At 48.8% G+C, this 21,898-nt stretch overlaps 1 protein-coding gene across 2 annotated transcripts in view; it reads right to left on the minus strand.

Annotated features, from left to right (window-relative positions):
• Window positions 1-2,456: 2,456 nt before the first annotated feature.
• Window positions 2,457-21,898, minus strand: part of TRAM2 (translocation associated membrane protein 2) — a 79,843-nt gene continuing 60,401 nt past the window's right edge. The window contains exons 3-11 of one of the 2 annotated variants that reach the window (XM_518539.9): window positions 21,712-21,821; window positions 21,090-21,206; window positions 14,610-14,668; window positions 13,316-13,400; window positions 12,635-12,705; window positions 11,114-11,218; window positions 10,681-10,824; window positions 9,641-9,804; window positions 2,457-8,315 (exon numbers count right to left, since the gene is read on the minus strand). In XM_518539.9, coding sequence (XP_518539.2) covers window positions 8,242-8,315; window positions 9,641-9,804; window positions 10,681-10,824; window positions 11,114-11,218; window positions 12,635-12,705; window positions 13,316-13,400; window positions 14,610-14,668; window positions 21,090-21,206; window positions 21,712-21,821 — 929 coding nt within the window. In that variant the 3' untranslated portion in view covers window positions 2,457-8,241. The remainder of the gene's footprint in view (window positions 8,316-9,640; window positions 9,805-10,680; window positions 10,825-11,113; window positions 11,219-12,634; window positions 12,706-13,315; window positions 13,401-14,609; window positions 14,669-21,089; window positions 21,207-21,711; window positions 21,822-21,898) is intronic. The other variant, XM_016955667.4, reaches the window with a different exon arrangement.

Here is a 21,898-nt window from a genome sequence, read left to right on the forward strand (position 1 = left end):
GAGTTCTTAGAACTCTTTCCAACCGGAAACTGCCCAGTGCACCACTCTCAGATGGAGGGGACCCAGTCTGTACCTGATCACCCCGGCTCTAATGGTATGGTCTCCAAGGCTCCTTCTGATCTTCCCAGGAGGCCCTTTCAGGCTGACACACCTTCCAGGGTGTGCACTCTCACCATGTTCTCACCCAGATGGCTCTCTTGGCTGTGTAATTAGGCAGCTCAATCCCTTTCCTTTAGACTGTTTCAGGGGAGAACCAGGTACCCCAAATCTTATGCTCTCCAAACTCCAGGGGACAGACACATGTCAAACCCTGAGTCTTTTAAAGTATCCCCTCACTTAGCTTGCAGACCCAAGGCACTCCAGCCCCTTTCAAGAAGCTTGCACTTTCTGATATTTCCTCCATCACTCTTGCCTCCTGTGGTAGAGGAGCTTTGGGCTACTCCTTAGCAAATCATTCATGGATCGGCAGCAAATCTGCAACATATGGAAATATTTGCCAATTTTTGTCCTCAGCTTTGGGTCTCAGCCAAAATGGAGATTTAGGAAAGTCTCATTTAGCATCCTCTAGCCTGCTTTTGGTTGTTTTGTTTTGTTTTTGTGTTTGTTTTTTAGAGACAGGGTCTTACTCTGTTGCCAGACTGGAATGCGGTGGTGTGACCATAGCTCACTGCAGCCTCAAACTCCTGGGCTCATGCAATCCTCCTGCCTCAGCCTTCTGAGTAGCTAGGCCTATAGTCTCAGAGGGAACTGTCTTCAATAAAGTTGGCACTATCCACATACACTCCTTAAGTTTGCTGGTCCACTTCTTGCCTTGCATCTCCTTTTAAGTTTACTTAAGACTGAGAAGCTGAGATCTGACAGCACCAACACAAGGTATAAAAGAGATTTCATGAAAGACCAAAGCCAGCAGGCCATTTCTGTGGTGTCCAAACACTCGCTGCTCACCTGTTTATACAAAGCAGCAAGTATAGGAGCCACAAACGTCAGAGCAAATCACTTTTTCTACTAAAATCCTGAATGGCAGTGCAGCCATTAGATGTCACTAATTACCTTATGCTACAGTCATAGCTGGCATGCATCTGGAGTGTCAGGTTCAGGTGGTGGAAGGGAGCTGAGCATTACCCTGTAGCAAGCAATATTGTAGGAAGCAGAAATGATCATCACTTCAAACTGGCCACCAGGGAGTTGAAAGATTCTAATACACACACACACACACACACACACACACACACACACACACACACAGAGAGAGAGAGAGAGAGAGAGAGAAAGAGAGAATGAGAATTATTATTAAGATTAGCACTGGTAGCTGAAGCTATCAGGTCTAACTGAAGAATTTGACTAAGACTGCTTATAGTGCTTACGGCTTTGGGACTAATAAAAATCTGCCTTGCGGGTAAAGATGGGCTGTGAGTTAGCCACTACTCAGAAACCTGGGCCTGTACCTTGTCTGCACCATCAGGGGGCCTTGAAAATACCATCCAATTAAGGTGTATCAAATCCATATCTATAGGCTTTGAGGGTATTTGGGACACATAGGTAGAGAAGACGTCTCTAAATATTGTCCAGAGAATCCACTTGGTTAAGTGACTCCTGAGTATCCTGCTGGCACATAGGTTCATTTTAAAAAGCCAATATGAGTGCTTTATATGTACCATGAACTTAGCATTCAGTATCTCTAAATCTCTCACCATGACTCCCCGCAAAACATGAAACCCTTTTGACACAGATGCGCAAAAAGACTCGGAAGGGTTAACTGCTTGAGTTCACCTAGCTTCTCATGGCAGAGCAGGACCCAACTCTACAATGAAGCTTGCCATGCATCAGAACCACTCACCTTCACCTCAAGCAAACATTTCCTCTTTCTCACACCCCATGGGTGTCCTTGACTAACTGCCACCTGTAACTGCACTCATCTTTTGAAATCTTTCCAAAGAAAGATGGTTCTGGTAAACACAGCAAGCAGCTATAGGCAACAGCAGCCATGTAAGTGACACCAGCAATCCCCACTATTACTAATACTAATACTTGGATGTCTTCTAGTCAGCACCAACATATTTGTTGGCCGTTACACAAACGAAACCCCATTTCCTCCAAGCTAAATAACATCATAGTATAGTAGGCATCAAGGATGATGTGCTTGTTTCTGGAGCTTCCTACCCACAAACCCCATGTTAAGAAAACCCCTTTTCCACTTTACTATTAAAGAGTCAAATAAAAATGATGCTTATTGCTATCCAGCACTTGACATAACTGACTCTCCATCCTTAATTCCCTAATTCATATCACAATGGACAAATACGGGTCAAAATATATAAGAAATGACTAATATAGTGAAAAATATTAGACATGAGGGCTAAAATTCATTGCAAACTCCTTTAAGCAAACGTAAACATCCACGTTAAAAGCATCACTGTATAAAGCACGTCAAGGAAATAATTATGAGACAATTCTGATAATTTTCTGCCTTTTATTGTTATTTCAGAAAATATTTGATCATTTGTTCCAAAATGTACATTTAAAAAATCCATACAAAACTGTAATTTGTTTTAAAACCAGACAGAAACAGTGGAAAAATGATTTTGAAAAAAAGTTCACCAAAAGTAAAAAGACACCCCTCCCCCCAACCCTTTTTTACATGAAAGCATAAATACGGCAGGTACAAATTTTCCTTGAGTTCCTTGTTGAAATTTGGTCCATATGAACAGGCTAGAGTAGAAAACAGACACTTTGTCCACATTTGCATTATCAGTTGCTCAGGGCACCAGCAGCCTTAGTTCATCCTTCAGATGTTTTTTTAAACAGAGGAACCGAAAAATGAGGTTTACAGTCTCATCACATGAACACTCAAATCTGTACCCAAGGAAACAGCGGTATTATATTTACTATCACAGCTAGACCCTATCAGGTGAACAGGGCTATCCACCTGCGGCTGTTGCTTCGCAAAATATCCTTCCTCTCCACGTGAACAAGTAGCTCTAGAGTGCTTTTAGGCAGAGTGATGGTGATGTCATGGGCACCACACCAATCTTATTCCTGGACAATGACTTAAGCCCCATCGTGAGAATGGTTTTTTCCTCTTCAACAGATTTTTTAAAAATAGACCTCTAAGATGATGCTACATGTTCTAAAAGAGTGCCACAGAAACCCACCCAGGATCACAAGAATGACAACAACAAAAGGAAAGTGGCTATTTCTTGTGTAAGGGATGACGACTCCCCCTCCCATGGGTCCCATTTCTCCCCCAGTTGCAGGTGTTTTAAGGGACAGAAAGGCTGTGGAAAGGACCACTGGCTGGGAGAGTTATTGCACAACCCGGAAGAGTGAGAAAAACGTGGGCGGGCAAGGGGTAGGGGAGAGGGTTGCTGCGACTAAAACAAGGTAACACTGAATTAGGAGCTCGAACAGTTCTGCAACAGTCAGACATGTATGTGTTAGCACTTGAACTGGAGACTGGGAAGTAAAAGTAAACACCTTTATCATATAAACTTTGGGCTGAATGGGAAGCAAAATAGACCAAAAGAGGTTACGGCAAGTGGGCCTTTTAAAAAAAAATCTGGGGGTGGGGAAAATAACGGAGAAGGAGTTTGCTATGTGGGGCCAGAGGAGAGTTTTCGAAGTGGGGGCTGGAAGCTCTGGGCTTCTCTTAATAGGTATGCTGTGGTTGGGCCACCTCACAGACTTCCACAGCCACCCAGCTGGGCCAGAAGAGAACTGACACAAGGGAGAAACCAAAAACAAAACAGAACACACCACAGACCCTAATCCTGGGCAGCGGGGTTAGAAACAAATGGGGTGAAACTGTCACAATCCGTGTCCCTTTTATATATAACTATACTGAGGTATGGTGTCCTTGGCTGCCGTCGAGCCCTGGCAACTGGGGGCTGGCCACGGAGTACAAGTTGAAAACCACACAGCAAAGTAAGGCACTTATTCTCACACACACGCGCACGCGCGCAATCTGCTTGGGACAAAAAGTCTACAGGGGTTGCCAAGCACGAAAGGCTACATGGAGACTGCAAATCCCAATGCTCGTCTTTATAGCTCTGCCAGTCCAGGGAACTCCATAAAAGAATGAGGCAGCTTTCACTGGGGAGAACTGGTCTTCAGCCTTTGCAAGGTGGAGCTAACACTCATGTGAGTAGTGGGGTAGAGTGAGAAGTTGGTAAAGTCTTCCTCACTGGGACAACCTTGAGCTGGAGAGGGATCCTATTTAGGTTTTCCAGTCATCTGACAATGACCTAATCCTCCAATAATCCCGAAAATCCTCTCCTGAGAAAAGGAACCATAAGCTCGGAAGGCAGAGTGAGGGAGGAAGAGCACTCCATTGTCTTGACTCAAAAGCTTTCAGCACTCCCTCTGTTAGAGGAGAGGGCTTAGAACATCAAGAATTGAAGTTTGTGCACTTGTGCCATAGGCCCTTAAGCAGAAGAATTAGTTACGTGCAGACTTCCCTACCTCTCACACCAGGCCTAGAAAAACCAACTAGGAAGGCTGAAGCATACAAAGGAAACCCAAGCGAAGGCCTTTTCTAGGCACAAGGGGGTCGGCAACTCACTTCCAATTAAAGCATCCATGGAAGATAAGAATTTTGTTGTGGAATCCTGGGAGGAGATGCACTCTTTCACCCAACCTCTTATTAGCTGCTTAGAAAAAAGAAGGGGTACTGACAAAGGAAGTCCCAAAATAGACCCCAGAAGCACACACCCACCCCAAGCTTCAGGGGTTCTTAGGGTCCCAGGGTTTCCGGTCAAGAGAAGGATCTGTGAACGTGGCCAGGGCAGAGGTGTCTATTGGGGTTTCTTAAATGTTGGGAAGTTATGCCTTGGGACATGAACAGACAAGTTTCTCAGCAACCATTTCGGTCTGGTGGCCCAGACACACATGGGATTAGAACTGACTCAAAAGGGAGGACAGCAGATCCCCCCCCCGGCTCAGCCTGCTCCCCTCTCACCCAGAACCATCCCCTACCTTCAAAAGGAACACATGCAATTTATTAATAGTGCAGCTATCAGCGCCCGGATGGTAAAAATAACTCCCATCATCACTGCACCTCCAAGGAGGGGAGCGGGTAGCACAGATCCTTGGTCCACCAGCGCCACCTCCCTCTCCTCCTACTATGTCTGTTGGCTTCCCCACAAATGTAAGTTAGTTAGCCAGGGCTGTCGAGAGGCCACAGTTGCTGAGGTAGGTTTACGTCTTTTCTCCTGCTCTTGGTGCATGGTGCTGAGCTCTCAAGCTTGGAGGTGTCTGGCAGAGCCTTCACAAATGGCTTGGCACTTTGGGGCAGGAGAGAATGCATAAAACTGAAGAAAACAGCCAAAGTGGCCAAAATTAGAACAAGCTAGCCCAACACGCTCATAGGATGAAGTGGAATTATTTCAGCTCTGGCAACACAGTCTGTGTCAACCTGCCACAGACTTGGCTCTGCTGTGAAATAAACGTGCCAGGGAGGGTGGCAGGGGGAGGAGGGTGACAAAGTACCCTACAACTACCCTCTAACCACCCCCCCCAAACATCCCTGAAGCCCAGGCTGGCAAGATGCCAGCCCCACTCATAGTCTCAGGGTTTTTTTTTTTTTTTTTTACATAAAATAAACCCTTAGCACACCCCTGTCCACTGGGAAGCAGAGCCTAAGCTGACCCCAGCCACTGGGCTGGTGGGACCACATCCAAGGCATGAAGTACTGGCAGCACGGGGAGCTTGCAAGAGACAGGGACATGAAGTTGTGGCGTCTCTGGCACGCAAGTGTCCTGGGACAGAGCAATGGAAACCTACAGGCATGAGAATGAGGGTTGCTTGGTGGCAAGATTTCAGCTGCTCTGCTCACACTACCTCTCCAGCAACTGGCACAACGCAGGCACCTGGCACATCCCAGCATGCCATACATATCTGTTGAAGCCACAACTCAACCATTAAACCTGGACTCACCTGAGAGAGGCCTCCTGCATGTGAAGCCCTGCCAGTGACACAGCCTGGAGAGCACCTAGGATGGGTGTTCTCTAATGGGGGAGGAAGGTGGGCTTAGGAGGCTGCTGGCTGAACATGCGATTTGCAGTTATTAGGCAAGGTGGGGGGCCTGAACTCAATTATAGACTCTGTCAGGGCTGTTTGACTAAAGTGGCTAAGGGATCCCATATCAGGTCTGCTGTGTTGAAACCAAACTGCCCTTTTACCAACGTTTCTGCTGTGCAGCCCAGAGAAGTGTCAGGGAAGGAGAGGGAGAAATGGGAGAAATACATATTTTCAAAAACACTGTCTCACTTCCTAAGGGTAATCAAAAGCAACCACGGGTAGCTCTTCCCATTTCTGCAACCTTATCGTAGAGAGGGATGAAGGCCTCCAATGGCATTAGGAAACAAATCCCTCAGTTACTGGGAAGCTAAAATTTATCTATGATGTAAGTGACTTGGAGAAGGGGAGTTGCCTTGATGAAAAGACCCATTTCCCCCCTTTTGAATCTAAATCCAAGGTTTGGTTTCTACTGTGATGTCAGAAAGATGACCAGTATTCCAAATGACACTACTATTCCTGCACCTACCAAGAACTACTCCCCTTTGCCTCAAAACAGAGTTCGGAGGTTCTTAATTGGGACTTTTGTTTTTTTAGACAGAATTTCGCTCTTGTTGTCCAGGCTGGAGTGCCATGGTACAATCTCCGCTCACTGCAACCTCCGCCTTCTAGGTTCAAGCGATTCTCCTGCCTCAGCCTCCCGAGTAGCTGGGATTACAGGTGCCTGCCACTACACCTAATTTTTTGTATTTTTAGTAGAGATGGGGTTTCACCATGTTGGCCAGGCTGGTCTTGAACTCCTAACCTCAGGTGATCTGCCCACCTCGACCTCCCAAAGTGCTGGGATAACAGGCTTAAGCTACTGCGTCCGGCCGTAATTAGGACCGGCTTTTTAAAGCTGAACGCCCCTTCTAAAAGTCCTCACAAGGCACCAAAAGGACTTGGAGGCCTTCTCTTCAGGTGGAGGGGAGGGGAAAGAATCTGTAAGGGAAGGGGCCAGAAAGGCGCCTATCATCTACCCAGAGAGTGACTCTCAGTCAGTCATGGTTTCATGCAGTCTAAAATGCTGTAGTTGTGCTCAAAAAACGACAATTCCAAAGAACACTCAACAAGGGCGGCCAGATGAACAGTGGTCCAAGTGACCCTCCCTGAACACCAAGGGACCAGCATGGGGCTGAAGCCCTTGAGACTTAGTGTTTCTGCAGCTAGAGATGAAGTCAAGGTAGTAAGTTTGGCCCCTGACGGGGCTGGCTGGCTCTGGAGGTGAGGACCAGCCTATCTCAGGCAGGTATATGAACTGCTGTTTGGTTTGGTTTTGAATGCTTGTGAATGGCTGAAAAAGCAATGGCGACTGGGACTGCTGGAGAAAGGCCTAGGTCGACTCCACTGTGGGTTCTGCCACCATTACCTTTCTGGAGGTGCCTGCTGCGCAGTTTGCTCTGCTCTTGCTCTAAGCAGTGGGAAGATGTGTCTCCCCCACAGAGCGACAGCAGGCTGGCTTCCAATCCGCGGCCAGCCACTGGTAGGAGCTCGAGTCACGGGACCCAACCGAGTTCACACCATCCTTCTGGATTGAGTTGTCACGTCCCAAAGCCAAATGCCTTGGCATTTACAACGAGCAGTGGCTGCTGTGCCTCAAGATGGTACATGCAGAACTGGAATCATATATCTCGTCAGTTAATCAGCACCAAGGAGATTATGATCCGAGAGGGCTGCTCTCTTCTTGCCCATCCACATGAGGACCACCAAGGGCCTGCTACCAGCCCCAGGCTTCTGACCGGCAGGCCCTGGGGGACCGAAGGACAGGACTGCAATCTTAGCTCCCCTCCCATTGTAAAAATCAGACAGAAAAATTGCAAGATAAGGTGAAAATAGGAAGTAAAAAGGAAAAGCAGCAGCTATGAGGCAAGAGACAGAGCAAGCAGAAAGGTGCCAGCCATGGGCGCCTGGCGTTCCAGAAAAGCCAGCACAGGACAGGAGTGAGGACAGGAGGTGGCCTGAGGGGGAGAAAGAGAAAGATTTTTGGCTTTATTGAGAATGGTTTGTGGAAGAATAAGAGGAAGCCAAGAAGAAGGAAAGCGAAACGCCCCCTCCCCCCATTGAAAGACAGGTTTCGGCTGTTTGAGACGGAGCATCACAGGCAGGAAGGAGGAGGCAGGGACGGGGCCTGGGCTCCTTGCCCCCTGCTCAGCCCCCACCAAGAGGATTCCTGTTCTTAGCACTTTGGCCTTAGGGAGACTTGAGTTTCTTAGTCCGTGGGGAGGTTCCGTTCTCTGCCTTCACCACTCCATTTTCATGGTAACCTGGGAAGTGGAGAGAGACAAGCATACATGGTGTTTCTGCTGGAGCTAAGGCAGAAGAGGGGAGGGTGGGGCCAGGCCAAGGAAGGGGCCCGGGCAGCCCAGCTGCTATACATGGATGCACCAAAGGGGCGCCGGGCTGCAGCCTTGCACAGCAAATGCAAGCCAGCAGACGGCTCCCAGGAGGGTCCTGTCTTCCCCAGGGCCCTGGACTAGTGGCCCTGTTTGAGAGGCTTGGTCTCTGACTGCGCTTTAGCAGGAGGGGCCTGGGATGACACACAGTAACTCAGCAACAACAGAGGCCAGCCTGCCCAAGCCTGAGGCTGGGGCTAGATACTCGCCGAAATCACTTAAGATGCTGTCACTGCTCACTGTCCTCAGTTCTTCTCAGGCCCCCTGCAAGGCATCAGCCCATTTCCAGTTCAGCAAGAACTCCCAGGAGCAGTGGCCACAGAAGGGAGGGGTACAAGAGGCTGTAGGAACAAGGCCTCAAGCAGGATGCCTGACACTCCTCTGGCAGAAAAATTGTGCACTATTGTTCAAAATACCTCCGTGCGCCTGCTCAAATTCAGAGGTACTGGCTGCAGTTTTATGCCCCATACCTCCCCCGCCAGCCAGGCCTGACTCTGCGACACACCCAGCTGCGCGCGTGTCTGGTTCAAACACACATAAGCCCTTGCCAAGCAGGTGGCCACCTAGAGAAAAGCAGGTGAGTCAGAAAGCAGCGCCCGGTGCAGACAGGCCCCCAGGCTGGGCAGAACGTGCAGGGCTGGCAGGGCCTGAGGACCTGCTGTAGGTGGGTGATGACTGGAGTGCGTGCATGGGCCAAAGGATAAGTGTCCCACCCCTACCCCCCACCTAGCACTATGTCACTGTGAGTCATTCTTGGAGACAGAGGAGGAGCCAGCAAGCTGGGAGGCAGGGGCAGGCTAAGATGTGGAGCAAAAGGGCAGGTGAGGACAGAGGCCGCCGTCCGGCACTGAGAATGGGCGGTGGCGGCAGTAGCAGCAGCACTTGGCTGGGGTCCACAAGCCACCCTGAGGACACGCTTCCTGCCAGAGTTCCCCGCCCAGCCACTGCCCTGCCCCGTGGTGGCCAGGGCTCCCAGCCTAGTTAGGGCCAGCCCCACCCACAGCCTGTCCCTGGCCCACACCCAGCCACGTGCCAATCAGGGAGCTAGGAGCCCCAGCCCTGAGGTAAGAGTCAGGAAGGAGAAGCTGGCAGGATTGGTCTGGGCAGCGCCCAAGAAGCCAGGTGCCTTGGCTCCTCCCACCCATCCCAGACAGACTTTCCTGGCTCCACTCTCTGCCAAGGGCCCTGGCACTCACCAGATTCCCTCTTGATGAGCCTGGCTGGTAGTCTGGGTGTAGCTGGGACTCTCCGCTTTGCACTCTGCTCATTCCAGTATTCCCGCCAGTGCCGCAGCTGGGAGTGGATGAAGCGCCACATGAGCCAGGCCTGGGCGGCACACACCAGCAGCAGCACGCAGAGCCTGCAGAGCAGGGGGTTAGGGGCTTAGGCTGGGGCTTGGGCTCACAGCCTTGGGGCTGAGTTGTGCAGGGGAGAACAAGGGCCAGGGGCCCTGCAGTTCCCATGGCTCATCACGTCCGCCTTCACCACTGGCCCTCTTCGATACCACCACTATCACCAGGAAGAATGTGTGCTTCAGTCAGTCTCTGCTCCAGCACACATCACATGTGCCAGGGAGACGGGAAGGAAGTGGCGACAGACGTACGGCCAGCTCTACAATCACGCTACTCCTATGACGAGGGAGGGGTCCATGGCTGTGTCTCTTTTGCGCCCATTGCACAGAACAAGACTAATGTAAGCTCCACAAATATTGGTAGCATTCAAATGAACTGAATTTCTGGAAGAGTGGCTTCTCATTTAACACGTCACTTAAAAGTGGAGCAACCCTGGACAAATCACTCTCCTGGGCCTAGGGGCTCCGGAAAATAGTGGCTTCCTCACTGCCTTTCTCGCTGGTACAGGAGGCCACTGGCCAAGCCATTGAGCACATGGTTTTAAAGCACCCACACACAAGAAGAGGAGAATGATATCAACTGAGAGACTGGGTGTGATGCCTCTGTGCACCACAAAGTGCCAGACAAACGTAAGGGATTCCTATTTGGACTACAGTCTGAGCAAACCAGGACCAGGGGATGAAGATGGTTTGGATGGAACCAGAGGCTGCTATCTCTTCTCCCCTCAGGCCTGATATCCAGAGATTTCCAAAAAATAACAACATGTGGGAGACTAAAGGGTCTGCTGCCTCCAGACCTTCTGCAGGGGCTGTGCCAAGTTCAGGAGGCTCCTTGTGGTACTCAGGAAGCCCTGGCTTATCACCTTGGACTTCTGCTCGACTCACCTGCAAAACAAAGTGTTGAAGTTCCCTTTCTCGGGATCAAATGCCTGGTTTTCCATGCGAGCCAGTCCAAAGCCAATGGCCAGCACGGCAAGGGTGAGGATGAAGAGGCGGGTAACCCCAAAAACAGCAGCCCAGGCACTGAACCTGCTCACAGAGGCAGAAGAGGGATGTCAGTCTTTAGCGCCCTTGAAGGAATCTTCACCCACTTCTCCAGAAGAGACCCCGAGTGGGAAGAGGATTCAAGGGTGGCTGGGGAAAGTGCTTGAGGGACGAGATATCTAAAATCAGATGTTCCAGAAAAAAATAACGGGAGGGCACCACCTGCAGGTAAGCGGGCAGTGTGCACCCAGGGAGGGACCCTCCAACCATCCGGGCCTCGGGGGAACCCCTGCCCAGGCCTCTAAGCGGGCCAGCCTGCAGCAGACCCACTTACAGTTTCTCGTTGTTTTCATCTGCAAAGTAGAAGAGTCTAGCCGTGTGGAAGAGGAACTCAGTTGAGTACTGCAGCAGCAGCAAGATCAGGCCCAGGCGGCTCAGGCTGGGGGTGGGGAAGACTAGACTTACATTCCCTCCAAGATGCTGCGTGGAGCAGAAGCCATTGCATCTTGGCTCAGGCTGTCCCCTGTGCCTGGCTGGGCTCTGCTTTCCACTCCCACTTTCCCTGGCTGGCTCTGCTCCATCCTTTGGATTCAGTTTAGCTCTCACACCTTTAAGACATTTTTCCTAATACCAACCCGCTGGCCGTTCAGCTGTCCTGTCTCGGTCAGATGCCCTTGCCTGCTCCCACAGCAAACCTCGCATAGGCCCTTCACAGTACTTAGCACCTTGCACTCATCACCTAGGCTGGAACCAAGTACATAAAAGGTACTCAGAACACATTTGCTGAGCTCTGAGTATAGGAATATGAAATGTTCCTGTTGTCTGACTTTCCATTATCCAAGTCTTCACAGCTCCGAGGTACATGCAGAAGCAGCAAGTGCTCCTTCTGTGTGGCCCTGCTTATACATTCTTCCCCGGTCCTCGCCACTGCTACGGTGACAGTGCAGACTGGCTTCTTAGACCCGTTATGCATGTGACAAATGACCATCCAACACAAGGGCAGAGCTGGCATCATCCCACAGCCTTCGGCCCTCAAAGACCCATCCGGGAACTGATGCTGCTACAGGCCACCAGAGACAGGAGACAGAGTTTGAGAGCTCCTTCCCTGCCTCAGTCTTACTAATCCAGGTCAGTCATTCACACGGGATGCCTGCTGCAAGGACCTAGTCCAACGCACCTCGGGATTTCCAGGCACCTCGGCAGAAAGTTACACACAGTGAGCTCTGTAAGTGCCAGCCTAGAGAAAGTGTGGGGTGCTTTTACTGCATGGATAACACTCAGCAAAAGCCCAAATTATCAATGACACAGCTTATTAACATCAAAAGGATTCTTTTCATAAAAGAGGCTCTTCGAGAACTAATATTATAGCAATTCTTTCTGCCTCTAGAACAACCAAGAGAGACCTACTCTCCATGTCATTATAAACCAAAGGGAAGGGAATTCCAGGGCTACGAGCTCTAGCAGTGTTTGCATTGGACACTGTGAGGTAAGAGCCCAGCTTTGGGAGGCCTTCAAGCTGCAAAGCCATGGTTCAAAGGCCGACATCCACTGGAAGTCTTCCTGGCTGTCTCTGTTGAGGGTCTTCTTCTGGGTTGCAGAGCAGATGATACATACTGTGTTATGGTCTTCATCACTCTCAACTGTCCTTACTTATGTCTATAACTGTCTCTTCAGAATGAGAATGAACCACTGAAGATAAAGAATCTTCCATTACCATCTTTGTATTGCCAAGTCTTAGCATAGTGCTAGGCACACAGAGGATGTCAACAAATGCCTGATAATTATATGATTGTGTGGACAGATGCATGGACATAAAAGGGCAAGGAAATCTGGCTGGCTCCATGGTCTCACTCACTTTAAGAGGTATGCTCCAGCTATATGCACCAGGTACAGGCAAATATACTGGAGCTGGCGGGGAATTTCCTCCTGGAAACAAGAGAAGCAGATGGTAAATTTGCTAATTCCCTAACTGAAGATTCAGGGAAGGGGGAAAAGTGCAGGGGGATGAGAGAGGGCCAGGCTCCTCTGGGCTGCTTTAACACACAGTCCCATGTCCCACGAGTCCCACAGTCCCACTGCACCAGGCTGCTGAAATTCAAGGGCATTCAGGTCCATTCCCAAATTCCAGCAGCCTTGGGTCTAGTGTCAGAGGGCGAGGTTTGGATTGAGAAATAAGAGACAGGGACTGGAGAAGAGGGCTCTTGGAAATAATTCAGAAGGAAACTATAAAAAGTAAAAATAAAAAAAGACTATGGAAATGGCAAAGACCTCTCCTTTGACATCTATAAGATAAGAGTTAGGTTTCCTCCAAAGCCACAGGTCTGGTGGAAGAGGCAGGCAAGAGACTGACACTGGTGGTCAACTACATGACACTTCTCCAAGAGATGACTCAGCATGTTGCTCAACCCCCAACATATTCCTATCACCACCCAACACTCCATGCTTCTGGAGGAAAGGAAGGGAGGTACCCCTGGGAATAGCAGGAGGGGAGTGGTCAATGAATGGCCTCCAAGAAGGGGGAGAAGTGAGCACTCACCTTCCGTACCTTCTGGAAGTATAGCTCAGGAAGTGCGTGCAGCCAGTAGGCCAGCTGGCATAGGTAGAAAAACTTCACCTGGAAGCTGGAGACAAGGGGGCAAGTCACACGGGCAGGATAGAGAAAAGTGTCCCTGCAGGTGCTAGCCAAGCACGGGAGGGAAAAGCATGGGCTGAGACTCTGCCTGTGAGGAGCTGGTCCAGGAGCAAGGGAGTTAGGCCAGTGACCGCCGCACCCTGAGCCTGGGACCCTGGCTTCTCCATTGGCCTGTGCCCTTGTTCCATATACAAAACCACTTAAAGGACACGGAAAGTCCACAGAAAGAAACAAACATGATTAAAATAGTGCAGAGGAGGAGGAATCCTTCAGCCTTGAGGAGGGAGCTGATTACAGAGCACTGTTGGAGATAGGGACCAACAGATACACTGAGACAACAAACGGCTCTAAGTAGCAAGGGAAGGTTCTAACTCAGCCCTACATCCTTTGCTACTATTGCTCTTAAAGATCTCGGGAAAGGCAGCCAGGCGTGGTGGCTCACGCCTGTAACCCCAGCACTTTGGGAGGCTGAGGCAGGTGGATCACCTGAAGTCAGGAGTTTGAGACCAGCCTGGCCAACATGGTGAAATCCCATCTCTACTAAAAATACAAAAATTAGCTGGGCGTGGTGGCACATGTCTGTAATCCAAGCTACTTGGGAGGCTGTGGCAGGAGAATCGCTTAAACCCAGGAGGTGGAGGTTGCAGTGAGCTGAAATCATGCCATTGCACTCCACCCTGGGCAACAAGAGCAAATCTCCATCTCAGAAAAAAGACAAAAAACAAAGATCTCAGGAAAGGCAAAGGGTGGCCTCCTGAGGGAGATGGCCCCAGGTATTGCCCTTGGGGTACACTGCCCTCTTGGCAGCACTATATGAGGCAGAGGACGCTGGCTCTGACAGACCACCAGCCATGGCAGGCCAGAAGGGAAGACACTCTATGGATGTCAGGGGGTCGCCAAGAAGGTAGAAACCCAGAGGGCATTATGGAGGGAGATGTTCTGCTTCTGAATCTGTCTCATGCAGTTGAGGCACCTCCGTGACGGGAGCCAGCACAGATGGAATTTCATCTGGGGATTCTCTGGTCAAGCATGCTGAGAAGAAGTGGCTTCCAGACAAGTCTACCATCCACAATAGGCTCAGGGCATGATCTGCTCGTCAGGCCAGCTGGGCCTGTGGTGTTCTGGCCACACTCCGCTGGGACAGGAAGGCAGTGGGCCCGGTCGCTCCTCCCTGGGGCTGAGTCAACAGAATACTCACGGGAGGTGCACATGCGGGTAGTCTTCCCAGAGGCTTCTTGGGTTTGTTAAGTATCCTTCCTGCAGTGGGCAAGAAGAGAGACCATTTAGAGATGTGGATGTGAGACCTGCTGGGGCCCTGGGACCGGTCCAGGGGTCAGGGATGCATCCAGTCCCCACCTGACAGAAAGAGGAAGGAACAGGAAATGTGAAAACAGAGAACTTCTCTGTGTGGGACCCCTGGCGCTTGGCTGGTTTCTTTACTGTGGAAGAGTCATGCTGGAGTAGGAAGGGCCATGCTCTGAGGTCCAACGACCCACATCTGAAGATGAGTCTGACAAGCGAATTAGTCTTGCTCCTCTGAGCAAGCTAATTAGTTTCCCTAAGCCACAGCTGGCTCATCTGCAAAACAAAATAAAAATACCCACCCTCACAGAGTTATTGTTGGAAATGAATGGGATAGTTTATGTGCCAGTGTCTAGTCCTGTGCCTGGCATGCAGGCGCTCAGGAAATGCCTCTATAATGAATAAGCAAATGAACTCTAGAATCACCACTCGCTGGAAAAATGAAAAGCCTACTTTGGCTTTTCACAGCCTGCTGAATAAAAAACATGGCAGGACCCCATAGGCCTCACCATGCAGCTGGACTCTGACACCTACCACACTGTGTCATTACTGTCAGTTGTTTCCATTACTCTTGCAAGTCCCTTCACACTAGGGCCTTTTCTTGCCTATCTTTAGAATTCTAACATGTAGCCCAGCACCTTATATGGGGTGGGGATGGCAACATGAAAATCCTTCCATCACAAAACATCTAGAAATGCTGGGTGAAATCTAATGAATATTCTTTTAAATGCAAAGAGCTGAGCTCACAGTAAGAAAGGGAAACCCCCTGGGACCCAAAGGGAGAGGGAGGCTAAAAGGCAGAGCAGTAAAGTGACACTGTAGCAGCCCAAAAGGCACTAGTTATGGGCCAGGGTTTTTGTGCCCATGTGAGAACAGAAGATGGTGCCTTGGGAGGTGGAACCCAAGACCTTGTATAAGACCAGGACCTCTGAAAGGCCACAATCTCAGAGAAAGGAAAAGACTAGAAAGTGTTTGCTGACCAACACAGGGAAATGAAGATGTCTGCTCAGCCCATACTCAAGGTGAAAACAAAATCATTTATTCTAAAAATCTGCAACCTCAGGTTCACTCTGAGTTTGGAGGTGAAATATACTACCTGTGTGATCCAAAAGCCGCCAAGGTAAGAAATTAGAATTAATAGTGTGGTGGGCCAGTGATACCCTAGGGAAATACCCTCATCCAAGGATGCTCCACAGATAAAACCTTGCTAAAGATGAATTTATAATCCAAGAGTACAAAGCATGGGAAGAAATAATCTACCACAAGCAAGAGTCAGCTGAAACTACAGGAGTGCAATACACACCAGTTGGTTGAATGAATGAATGATGAATGCTTTGGGCAATTTCTCTCTTCTGAAGAAAGGGCTCTTATTTGTCACTCAGAGAAGGCAGAGCAGATTAATTAGGATGACTTCATTTTAGAAATGGGAAAATGAAAAAACAGATAGGAAGGATCTCCTGAAATAAGATAGTTTTGTTTTGTTTTTTTGATACGGAGTTTTGCTCTTGTTGCCCAGGCTGGAGTGCAATGGCACGATCTCAGCTCACTGCAACCTCTGCCTTGCAGGTTCAAGCGATTCTCCCGCCTCAGTCCTCCTGAGTAGCTGGGATTACAGGCACGCACCACCACGCCCGGCTATTTTTTGTACTTTTAGCAGAGACGGGGTTTCACTATGTTGACCAGGCTGGTCTCAAACTCCTGACCTCACTTGCCTCGACCTCCCAAAGTGCTGTGATTACAGGCGTGCACCATTGCGCCCAGCCAAGATAGTTTTTCAGTAGCACAGCTGAAATCCGAGTTGGGCCACAAGCCTTCTGGTCCAATAACTTCAGGCTAGGTTGCTTCAGTAAATCAGAAAATCAGCTGAGCTGGTGGCTTTGATGAGAAGGCTGAGAACCTCAAATGTTCACACTGGGATTAAAGGCAGAGGTTTTACAGTGCTCAGAATGAGGCCAACAGGGTTTAGTAAGAAGCATTCTAGGTTATTGTCTATTAGGATCTTTAGTTGTATTTCCAAGTGAGGGCTGATCCACCCACCTTCGAGTCACTAAACGCCCTGTGACCTATCAGCATGCCTTTCGGGTACAGTCCACGGCCCTAATCCCACAAACTTGGGCCTCCATGAGCACAATAACCTGATTGATAAGTCCAATCGGATACATCTATACCACTGTAGTCACAGTCACCTGGATTAGAAGGAAATGATCTCACTTCGAACTTACATGGCCTCATTTCTAATCTCTTCTCACTACCAGTCTCTCCTCCCTGGGTCACGTGCTGATTGAGGAATAAAAGTGGATGAGGCTCTCGGGTGGTGGCGTGTGTGGCGGTGGTGACAGTTGTGAGCTCTCTCAAATACACTGCTTCTATCACCTCTACCCACCCACTCTGTCGGGCATACGCCTGCCTTCATCAGCTCTCCTGCCCCAGGCTACCTCATTCCAGGGACATCAGAGAGGTGAGAATGTCTCTTCCTAGAGGAAGCAGGAATGTACTTAGCAGGAAAAATGGTACTTCTGAAACTGAGGTGGGAGAGAAAGTTTTGCCCAAACAAGACTCGCCAAGAAAAGCAGCACTGAGAGCAATGTAAAGCCCAGAAAATCTCGTGATTTTAAACAGGAACGCTCCTTGGCTTGGCCTCTTACTTAGAGACAAAGAGGTCAGAACTTTGAAGCCAAAAAGCAAAGAAACTCCCCAGAAAAATGTTGCCTGCTTGTGAATGTCCAGTCCACTGGGACTGGAGGAGGAAAAGGGTGGAGGGAGGAGAGCAGGGGGAGCCAGAGGAAAAATGACTCACTGCTCTGAGAACAGCCTTTTCCAGACCTCTGTCCAGGCAGCTGTCTGAAGGAGGACTGAGGCTGGGGCACCCTCTGAGCTCAGGCACGCAAAGCACCTGAGTCCACAGGGGGCTGAGTGTGACCCAGCAAGCACCTGAAACCCACCCCAAATCCCATCCACTGACAGGCCCCAGCAGATGGTTTGGAGAGGCTTCTGAAATCCTTTGTTCTCTCTTGATTCTACAAATCCACCCATGAGCTAAGCAAGGCCTCAACAAGGTGGAGAGATCCCTCCTGTTTCCCCAGCAGCCTTCCTTTTGGTGTGTGAACAAACACAACCACGAAGAACAGCATAATTCAGATATAGCACAGGCAAGTGCTACATAAATTCAGACATACCTTATATTATTTGACCATCAGAACAACCATGCACTAAAAATCTGCCCTAAAGCAACTAGTCTGTTAGTAGAAACCGGTCCTGGTACAAGCACCAGCATTAAGGACATTCCCTCTACTTGGTTCTAAAATCTACGGTGGATTTTAGGTTCTAAAAGATGAAGCCAAATACAGCAAGGAAGTCAGACAGGGAAGACCAAACGCCCACCCATCCTGCTTTCTCCAGTGGAGTGCTTTTTTTCTTTTTCCCTCAACAATGAGTAGTCGATCAAAGGTAGATTAAAAGTTGGAGGCTGACATTCCTATAAAATTATTGGCGGTCCAGCCACACTCCCACTGCTCTGCCTCTATATATGCAGAGAGAAATGTTTCAATCAAACACCAGAATAATACTGGTATTTCTGGTGGGAGGAATTTGCTTTTTTGAACTTCTCTATATTGTTCACTTTTTAAAAAATGATCATTTATGATATTTATTAAAACAACCAATTCATTACTTTAAAAATGTTGAAAGCTGGAGAGAGAAGATGCATTTGCAGTTTATTCACTCATTCTCATAGCCAACATTTAGTGGGCACTTAGTATGTGCCAGGCACCATACCAGGGATACAGCAGTGAGCACCGTGCCTGCTAGCAGCCAGCTCAGAATCTAGTGGGAGAAACAGAGAATACAGAATACACAATCAAGAGAAGCACCAGCAACAGGCACAGTGCAGAAAATGCAAATTGGTGGGGGGTTCTCTGAGGAGATGGTATTTAGGCAGAGACTTGGATGGCAAGAAGGAGTTGGCCATGGGATGGCAGGGGATGGAGCCCTTGAGCAGAGAAATCACCAGTACAAAGCCCAGGATGCAGAACAGCCAGGCCAAAAGTGGGGGTGTGGCCAGTGAGATGAGACCAGCAAGATCAGCAGGGACCAGATCACATGAATGGGGAGGAAAAAACGATTTCACTGCAAGTGTGATGGGACTTTTAAGCACGGGAATGTATGGTTTTATTTCTGTTTTAAAAGATCCATCTGGCTGAGCAGAAAATGGATTGGGGTGGGAGGGTACAAGAGTGGAAACAGTCTCCTTCTAGAAAAAAGATATTTAGTGTCTAGGCAAGACATGATGGTGGCTTGGACTATACAGATCGAGGTTTCTCAATCTTGGCACTATGGCCAGATAGTTCTTTGTTGTGGAGGCTGTCCTGTGCATTAAACGCTATATCGTAGCATCCCTGGCCTCCACCCACTAGATACCAGTAGCATATTGCCAAATGTCCCCTACAGGCCCAAATCTCCCCTGGTCAAGGGTCACTAGACTAGGGTTGGTGGTGCAGGCAGAAAGCAGCAGACAGTCTCAATGTGTTTGGGAGGCAGAGCTGGCAGGACCTGCCGATGAAATGACTGTGGAGAGTGAGAGAAAGAAGAGTCATGAAAAAATTTGCATCATAACAGAAAAATATTATTTTTTTAAAAAAAACAAGCTGTTTTTATGCCTTTTACAGAACTACATCTCTTCGTCTTCAATCACTTTCCTTCCAGGAAGCACAGTTCCAACGGAGGAGGGCAAGGAGTCAAATGTTGTTAGGAAGAGTTGGCGGGGGGCGGGGGTCACTGGAGCTTTCCGTGGTCCCCTGGTCTCTGTGCCTATTGAATATGTTGAGTGGGGAACTGGCTCTCCCCAGAATAAAAAACTGTTATGTGCCTCCCCAAGAAAAGCCTATGTGCTCTCAAACTAATTAGCATCATGTTCAAATCCTTGAAGAACTGAGAGAGGCAAAGACAGAGCTGTTGAGCATTTCACACCCTGGAAGGCGTGTTAAGCAACTTGGCTCTAGCCTCCAAATCTGGTCGCCACGTGTCACAGCTGGGGTGGAATGTTTGGGGGTGAAGTTGAAAGGGTAAAAGTGATTCAGAGATGAGGCAATCCTTCTCCTGAACGGCGTCTTTGGTATCTTGAGGCTGTTCTGCTTCAAAGCAGCTTAGGCCTCCGGGGGTGGGCATGAACTGAACGTCAAGGGACTGGGTGTGGTCTGAAACCTGGAAGTCTAGGGACTTGTGTGCATGGCACAACAGCAGGGATGCACTGTTCACACAGTGTCAATCTGCCCCTGGGACTGTGACAGCCTTGCCTGAGAGGACAGAAGTCTTGGGCCCCTCATTTAAAATTCCTAGTGTTCTGCTTAGGAAAGCTGCTCTATGATGAAATGATAATAGGAATAAAAACAATGTACAAAAGGACACGTTGACTCTGGCTTTGAGAATAGGAATTCAACATTCAACTCTGGAGACAGAGTTCCTTGTGATGGGAGCACCCATCACTGTCACTGAAAGAAGAGGAAGAAAGTGAGGGATCTGTGGAAGGCCGGGAAGGAAATCTTAAAGAGGTCACAGGGTTGCTGAATTTTCCAAGACCCAGGCATGGATTTCTCAGGGGGCCAGGTTACAGGAAGGTAGAGCTCCAGGTGGTGGTGGGTACTAACTCAATACTTCCTAGCAGGACAGGCAAGGTCTTGTTACAGCAAACTCCAAAGGACCATCCACATTCCTTTCTATGAGGGAATTTTGCTGTATCAAAGGTTGCTTGAAATAAGAGTCTGTTTACGTAGAAAGGAGGGGAAAATTGTCTGGTCCTGCAGGCATTTGTTGAAACGGCATTGACTCTCACAGGATTTGATGAGCTGACAGAGTGAGGCTGGCCTCGTTTATAGAAGGCCAAGGTAGTAAAACAGAGAGTAAGCTGGGCTTGGAACTCTATCTCCAAGTCCAAACTATCCTTTGCTGTTTCAAAACCACAGAACCACAGGCATACTGCAAAATTTGAGCTTGGAACTCTTCAATCTGTAACATGGGTATCAGAATGAACATCAAATGTATCTTATGGGACAGTGTTTGTAGAAGAGCCTTGTAAAACAATACAGTATTATGTAGATACATGGTATCATTACTGCAGTATTGCATAATGATTATAACAAGTGGTGACTGCTGGCCAAGATGACTCTCTCCAGCTAAAAAATGGCATCTCTCTGTAATACCATGAGGATGCAAACATAGTTTCAGTTCTAAGAAGCTAAGAAGGTTCTAAGAAACTTGTTCCCCTTAACAGAAAAAGAAAAAGAGCAAGGGGTCCTTTGCAGTCATTTGATTAGCAATCCCAGAGCTGGAATTGCCCCTTGGTTTGAGCTCTCCCGCTTCAGCAGTCCTGAGAATGGCTCACCGTCACTACCACGTAGAAGCACCAAATCACCGAGGTGAAATGAAAGACGACCAGCTGTCCAGATTCATTGAACTTGCTGTGTTTGACTTTGGAGAGATGAAGCCGTTTGCTGATTTTCTAAAGAATAAAGAAAACCCCTCATATTAATATACAAATGTATTCATATTGGGCAGGTTTCAAACTCTTGTATTCTCCCCACAGAAGGGTTGAACATCGTTAGAAGTTTGCAGCTGGCCATAATCCAAGTCATTTGGTGTAAGCCTACTGCGTGCATACAGTGCTTGGTCTAAGGCAAGCATTTTGAGAAAGTGGCAAGATGAATGTCTCTAGCCTACGTGTAAAGAAAATATCCCCAATTACTCAATGTGCCACAGACCCATAAGGACACCATCTCCAGACAGCTTTCTCTCTGTGTAATAAATACTGCTGTCCCATGTGCTGATTAAAGGAGGCTGTGAACAGAAACCAAAGTGTGGTGAAGGAAGCCCAGGCAATAGACCCAACCAGTGCAAGCAAGTTGGAGGATGAATGGGTGCAGAGCTGCAGTTTCCTCCAAGGCCAGGTCCTCCACCCCAAGGCACCTCCCCAGCTTCTGATCTCAGAATCCAGACATGTCACTTACATCTAAAACGTACTCCTGAACCACAGCATGCAAGATGATGGTGATGAAGATGTAGAACAAGATTGTGACCAGGTCCTTAGGGCCATAGTGGTAGTGCACGGTCTCACTGTCTGTGGAGGTAATAAAAGTCCCATCAGCATCCCTGGGGGAAGGAAATACTCTGGGACCCAAAACTGAAATGAGATGG

The sequence above is a fragment of the Pan troglodytes genome, chromosome 5, assembly GCF_028858775.2.
Source record: "Pan troglodytes isolate AG18354 chromosome 5, NHGRI_mPanTro3-v2.0_pri, whole genome shotgun sequence".
NCBI classification, from domain to species: Eukaryota; Metazoa; Chordata; class Mammalia; order Primates; family Hominidae; genus Pan; species Pan troglodytes.